Source organism: Mytilus galloprovincialis, chromosome 12 (assembly GCF_965363235.1).
Source record: "Mytilus galloprovincialis chromosome 12, xbMytGall1.hap1.1, whole genome shotgun sequence".
Classification (NCBI taxonomy): domain Eukaryota; kingdom Metazoa; phylum Mollusca; class Bivalvia; order Mytilida; family Mytilidae; genus Mytilus; species Mytilus galloprovincialis.
The window spans coordinates 79,141,770-79,149,504 of NC_134849.1; the positions used below are offsets into that span (position 1 = coordinate 79,141,770).

Genomic DNA, 7,735 nt, shown 5'->3' on the forward strand with positions numbered 1-7,735 from the left:
TCGGTGTGAGCCAAGGCTCCGTGTTGAAGGCCGTACTTTAACCTATAATGGTTTAATTTTTAAATTGTTATTTGGATGGAGAGTTGTCTCATTGGCACTCACACCACATCTTCCTATATCTATGTTTAGTTAAACTGTACAGATACCTGGTTAAAAATGTCCCTTTGTCTATGCGCCATGCAACTTTTCTCTTTAATTATCTAAAAATGCATGAAATACTGACAATCGGACAATACGGAATCAACAATCTAAAATTAATTTATTCCGTACAAATGTTAAAACATTAAAACTGGTATGTTCTTTCTAAATATGCATGAAATACTGGCAACTGGACAATACGCAATCAACAGTTTAACGGTAATTTATCCAGTACAACTGTTAAAACATTGAAACTGGTATGTTCTCTGTGAATATACATGAAATACTTGCAACTGAACAATACGCAATCAACAGTTTAACGGTAATTTATCCAGTACAACTGTAAAAACATTAAAACTTGTATGTTCTCTCTGAATATGCATGAAATACTTGCAACTGAACAATACGCAATCAACAGTTTAACGGTAATTTATCCAGTACAACTGTAAAAACATTGAAACTTGTATGTTCTCTCTGAATATGCATGAAATACTTGCAACTGCACAATACGCAATCAACAGTTTAACGGTAATTTATCCAGTACAACTGTAAAAACATTGAAACTTGTATGTTCTCTCTGAATATGCATGAAATACTTGCAACTGCACAATACGCAATTCACAGTCTGGGGTTGATTTAAAAAGCAAATTTAAAAACATGACAACTTGTTTGTTTGCTCTAAATATGCATGAAATACTTGCAACTGGACAATACGCAATCAAAAGTAAATAAAAAAGATAATAAAAAAGAATTTGTGAAACCATTGCTAGTAAAATATATTTTTATTGTGCGATTCTTATTTGGTGTCTATTTATCTGAAAACAGAAGTCTTTAATATCATCTTTTACAGTGTAAAGCGTGCCTCGTCTAGGACATTTGTCTATTTTGATCACTAAGCCTCTTCTCCAAAAACCGCTAATGAAAACCGCAGTCCCTTTGTTCATAGCAGGACTAGTTCTATAATCAACGATATCACCTTCATTGTAGTAAATGTAGCTCGTTATATCGTCTAGAGAGTTTTTACTGAACAATTCTACAGGATACATTTGTTCACTATCAAAGTACTGAGTGATACCAGCGTTGATAAATGTGGACTGGTTTCCGTTGATTTCCTGTTAAGAATAAATTAAATACATGTTATAAAACAAAACATTAGCATTAATTAAGAAAATAAAAATATACACCAAAAAAGTGTTTGTTTAATGAATCATAAATAAGTGTTTGCAAACTTTACTTGAAACAAAACTTATTCTTTATAAACTATTTTTGAAGTAATGCAGACAATCGAGCTTACATTAAAACTTAATTTGAATTGTTTTACATTGTCTTATCGTCAGCTTTTATAGCTGACTATGCGGTATGGGCTTTGCTCATTGTTAAAAGCCGTACGGTGACCTATTTAATTGTTAATGTTTGTGTCATTTTGGTCTTTTATGGATAGTTGTGTCATTGGCAATCATACCACATCTTCTTTTTTATATCAACACGAGTAATTTGAAACCAACTGAACAATTTTCTGTTGTGTTTTTTTTTTAAGTACATGTATCGTTAATATTTTTTGTAAAAAAATACCTGTAAATGAATTCTTTTGCTTGGACTTTCTGAGCTTATTAAAGATGGGGGTCTTCCAAATCTTGTTCTATACATTTCACTATAGTAAGGGGAAGCTGTGTTATTTTGTACCACCTTAAAAAACAGATTACACATATTTTAAATATACAAAATTAATCTATATTATAATAAATCTTATAAACTATTTGTTTTATAAATAAAATTCTAAATGAAGGGCAGTTAACCTTGCAAAACATAAAAAAAATTATCAAAATTGTTTAAAGACCCTTTCAGTAGCATGACCGAAATTTGCATTTTGGTCGTGTAAATAACATTTCATTCCAAACTGTACGAATTTATTTACACCTTAATTATTGGATATGTATTTATATAACAAGAAAAAGGTGTCTACTGTCTAGTCTAAAATAATAAATGGTACAATAACTAGTAAATGTTTTAAACATAAAATAAAAATTGGTAACTGTAAGTTTGTATATGTACCTCGTTTTCTTTTTCTTCTATCAATAATACTTGGCAGCTCTGCACGTTTTCACTTGTCAAATTTATTTCCTAAAAAATATCAGTAATTAACCTATTAGTTTAAAATCAACATTATGCACTGATTATACCTATACAAATTAGTTTTATAATTTGGTTCTATGAATAAGGCCGTTAGTTTTCTCGTTTGAGTCATTAAGGGGCTTTTTATAGCTGACTATGCGGTATGGACTTTGCTTATTGCTGAAGGCCGTACGATGACCTATAGTTGTTAATGTCTGTGTCATTTTGGTCTCTTGTGGAGAGGTGTTTCATTGATATGCATACTGCATCAGCTTTTTAATAGTTAAAAACTAAAAGCAAGCGTACAACCGCAGTATATTTTTGTGTTTTTTTTTATTCCTTCTTGCGTGATTTAAAATTATACATGAAGTTTATACTGATATAGATCAAAAACAGTGTTCATTTTTAATAATACTACGCCAAAACATGTTCAAATATTGAAATGCTTTATACATGTTAAGATATAATTAGATCATTAAAAATAAAGTAAAAATGCAAAAAAAAACAACAACATTATTATTAGTTAGGTTATAAAAAAAAATGTTACTGTTTATAAACTCGGGGAAATACATACCATTCTTTTCAGGTGTTTTATCTTTCATTATGCAGTCTTGCTGCGTGTTAACTTCATTGGTTTGATCTTCAGTTATATCCTTGGTAGGCGATGCGATGTCTTCTAGTAGTTGTAAAGTTTCTAAAATTTAAAAATTATATGTTACTTTTACAGACAATAATACTAGTAGTTTACTCTATAATTTACTAATTATCGTTGGCATTTATAAATATGTTTTTCCTTTAAAGATTCCAGCAATTTATAATACGGTTTGTGTTTGGTAGGGTTTTTTTTTCTAACAGTTTTGACATAGATAAGATAAAAGAAGTTATTGTGTATGTGTTAACTTAAGAAGTTTTTTTTAAAGTGTTACGCGTAAAATTTGTGAGGATGTATTTTTAAATAAGAATTAAATAAAGACAAGGGTTAAGTAAACGTAGATAAGGGTTAAGTTAGTTCAGTATTGGTTAGAACAATTTATATACTTTAGTAAAGTAAATCACAGAATCGCCGTCTAAACGCTTTACACTAGTTTCGTTCCCCTTTTCGCAAGAAGAACTTGTATGCATATAAATAATTATGCTTTGCTACCTTTAAGCAGCTTCCAGTAATGATTCACTTTACGGCTATTAAATGTAGTACCAACACAAATTTGCAAAGACGTGCACATCAGATGAAAATTTATTTTACGAAGACAACTAAAAGGGAAATCAATACATTTTAAGATAATTTAGTTTTTAATTTTGTTTTATCCCATCATTTGAAGTTTAAAGTATTTAAGCAAGTAGATTTAATTGCAATAGTGGATTAAGTTGAATACCTTCTAATGATAGCTGTTCATCATACCCGTCAGTTGCCGTATCCACAATTTTCTCTTGATCATTATTTTCTGTACTACTTTCACACTCATTTTCTTCTTCGCCGTCAACATCAAGATGAGCGTTTCTTAAAAACAATCTTTCTTCTTCAGTTGAATTTTGGTATGGTATCTGAAATATACACAAGTTTATTATAATACTTAAGCTTTATAACTATTTTCATTTATGTTATGGATATATGGATATATGATCATAGTTTATCATTCTATGATGACGGAAACTGTTATAGTTTACCAACCTCCGTCCTAGACATGCATGTAATATTTGTCACTGGACGTTGAGCAACCAACAATCAATTGTTATCTAGCGATGGATTTTATAGGAATAGTTTACCATAAAATAAATAAATTGCACCTTTAAAAAGTAAAGTGTAAGATATATAAAATATTTTTTTGTTTCTTTAAGATATAGAAAAGTTTAAAACTAAATACGAAATAAAAAGTGTATTACATTATTACAATATATAATTTATTTAAACTCGGACTAAAACATGTAAATTGTGTTTAAATGTAAATATTTTTTTATAAAAGTTGTTTTAAAGTTTTAATAAAAAAAAGAAAACATTAACATAAAGTTTCATAATTATACAAACCTGTTCTTCCACCGGTGTTGCAAAATTTGGTCTTTTGAAGTACATTTGATAAGGAGTTAGCGGCTTTGTAACTGAGTTAACTCTGTTGTTGTAGGTATAATAAAAATGTGGAAGTTCTTCAACCCAATCTTTTAAAGTGCTCATTTTTACACGAAAAAATGTGGTCATTGTCCGGTTAAATCTTTCAACTCTCCCTTGACTCTGTGGATGGTACGGCCTGCCATGTATTTGTTTTGACTTAAATTCCTCAACTACTCCTTCTAGATCCTTATTGGTAAATTCTTTGCCATTATCTGATTGTAAAATACGCGGTGCACCATACAAGTAAATATATTTAAGTACAACGTCAGCAATTTCCTTTGCCGTTTTGGTTTTTGTGGCACATCCAAACGCAAACCTAGAATAGTAGTCTAGAATATTGCATACGTAATTAAATCCTTTGTAACAAGGCATTTTTTTCAAGTCGATCTGCCATCTACTATTTGGATAAGTGGCTGGAATTGGCCTTCTAGTCCTTGTGGTTTTAGGCAGTTCAACAGCTGCATTACAGCTAGTGCAGGTAATTTCATTTTTGAATAAAATTTTTATAGTCTCTCTTCCTACAAGGAAAACAGCATGTCTTATCGTCTCATATATGGTATCATTTTTTCTGTGATCTGTTTCGTGATTTTTCGTGATTTTTCTTGATAATCTGTATCAGCTCTGATTTGGTTACGCATCTTCTATGCCCAACATTTAGACATTCACTTCTTCTATAAACCTGTTTGGTTTCTTTGTCAAAAAAATACAATTGAATATATTTTTTCATCATTCGTTCTGTTACACCTTTAACCATTTCAGAAATTTTCCTAGGTCCCCATTTTGGATTTTCTTCTTTCAATTCAGTCACTGTTTTAATTTCCGGTAGTTGTGTCCAAAATACTTCTGCATTAATGTCTTTCGATAACGGTTTTGATCTTTTTTTAGAGTCTAAACGAAACCCGACATCTTCAATTGTGTCCCCCATTTTGAAATTGCCGTCAACGTTATTGACGTCATTAAAAACACTTTAGCGCTAAAAGACGCGAGACGTTTTGGCGTTTTTAAAACAGTAGACACGTTTGGGCGAATAACAATTATCGGACACATTTGGGGGTTATGAAATCGGACACGTTTGGGCAACGTTTAATAATTACGGACACGTTTGGGGGATCGGACACGTTTGTGGGAATCGGACACGTTTGGGGGGAAGGACACGTTTGGGAGTGTTACATATATATATAGATAGATAGATAGATAGATGTATATATAGATAGATAGATAGATGTATATGTAGATAGATAAATGGTTGGTTATCCGAAGATAATATGGCAACCTTGCAGATAGATAGATAGATATATTCAAATGTAAAGATGCACCGTGGGATACACGGGTGCTTTAAATTTATAAAACACCGTGGGATACACAAGTGTAGTCTGTATAATCCAAAAACCTAAACTATCATAGTTAAAATTAAGATTCTATGCAGCGAATTCTGCCACATTGACGGAGGAAAACAGAGACTCTGTCAACCGCCATAAAAATGACGGTTCGCTACAAAGCTGTGAACCAGATAAACTGGACGCCTGTTGTGTTCACTTATCGCTACACTGACAGTTTTATAAATTGACCATAAACCCACTTATTCATGGTATGGTATCAATATTTCTGACCTGACACTACGTACTTTTTATTGCTTAATTCTTTAGAATTTATGCAATATTTCGGGTTCTTTCGGGAATAATCCCAGGTAAACCCTCATCAGAGGTCGACCTTTATATATTTATTTCGTATCTAGTATCATAGAAAGATGTGTGTCTGTTTCATAAGAGTTTTTTTCAAATTTACTACACGTGCATATAGGTCTACTTTGTTGCAAGGAGGTTATATTATCTAATATAACTTTCTTGGTTGTAGCTAGTCTTTTTACAGACTACAGAAACTGACCAAGTAGATCAGCACCTTTTGTTAATTATTCATAACATAATGAAAGGACTTATTGTATAAAAAAGAAGATTTGGTATGATTGCCAATGAGACAACTATCCACAAAAGACCAAAATGACACAGACATTAACAACTATAGGTCACCGTACGGCCTTCAACAATGAGCAAAGCCCATACCGCATAGTCAGCTATAATAGGCCCCGATAAGACAATGTAAAACAATTCAAACGAGAAAACTAACGGCCTTATTTATGTAAAAAAATCTTTATTCTCGTAATCTAATCTAATCATAAATCTACACGAGATCTAATAGAGATAGTAGTTATCAGTGCTATACTGTCACTGGTATTAAAGAGATAATAGTAACTGCAATTACGATTATCCCAATATGGCGACGACAGATATAGGTAAAATCTTTACAGTCAATTTACTTAAATGTAGCATGTTTTTGTCACTAGTTACTCAGCTGCAAGGTTTTTCTATACCATTACATCACATTTGAATGGTAACGGTGCACTGGAATTGTCTAAGCGCTTTGAAAATTGCCGTTGAAAAATTCGGGATGATAATCGTAACTCTATGGAATTTTTCTTGTTTGATAATCGTAATTTCTTTATCGGATAATAGTAACTGAAAAATTAAATGTGTCTTACAGCATTTCAATGGTATCGTGTGTATTAAAATGCAAATGTACAGTTAAGGTGGTATGGGAGTCTAAAATAAAAATGATAGAATTTGTTCATATACTTTGTCAATATGTAGTATCTATTGATACATGTTCAAAAATATAATAAAAATGATAGGTCACCGCGCATTTTCTCAAGCTACAGGTTGTGACAAAATGACAAATTTTGTATGGATTATACAGGAAAAAACTACATTTTGTGAATAGAAACTAAACAAAAGGATAGAACTGTAAAATAAATTAGGAAAAGATTGCTTTCAGACAATGCTTTGAGAATATCAAAAGAAAAGATAGGGTCACCGTACGTTTTTTCCGTCTAAAAGACAAAATGGGAAAATTTCATGTAGTCTTTCAGAAAATGCACTGTTTTAGAGTGACCTCCCCTTAAATTGCCAATTTGAAAATATTCAAAAACAACCAAAAATAATCTACACTTGTAAAAAATATTAATATTTCTAAGTTATATTCTTATAAATTTGTTCTTTTAAATAAAAATTCACATTAAATATCTGCATTCCTGCATCAAATTTTGCTAACTTGATAGAAAATATGGACCTAAGATTCTCTGTTTTTTACAATCCAAGATAGCGAAAGACACCCATACCACCTTAATTGATGACATTAACGGACAAAAAATGAAGAAACTTACAGGTTAATATTTAAGACAAATTTACTTATATATCTCTCGATTTATTGGCGTTTATTTACAAAACCGTGATTTCTTGTCCCAGTCACTTTAAAAAAAATGTTTTTGATCTTTACAAGTATTTTTTTGTGCAGTCAGTACATGGAATTAGATTTAACATTTTTTAA

At 31.1% G+C, this 7,735-nt stretch overlaps 1 protein-coding gene across 1 annotated transcript; it reads right to left on the reverse strand.

Moving 5' to 3' along the window:
- Positions 1–905: 905 nt before the first annotated feature.
- Positions 906–5,526, reverse strand: LOC143054946 (KRAB-A domain-containing protein 2-like). Its single transcript, XM_076228044.1, has 4 exons — positions 4,274–5,526; positions 2,191–2,259; positions 1,711–1,824; positions 906–1,250 (listed from the first exon to the last, which is right to left on the reverse strand). The coding sequence occupies exons 1-4, from the start codon at positions 4,724–4,726 to the stop codon at positions 921–923; spliced, it is 966 nt and encodes a 321-aa protein (XP_076084159.1). The 5' UTR covers positions 4,727–5,526; the 3' UTR covers positions 906–920.
- Positions 5,527–7,735: the final 2,209 nt, after the last annotated feature.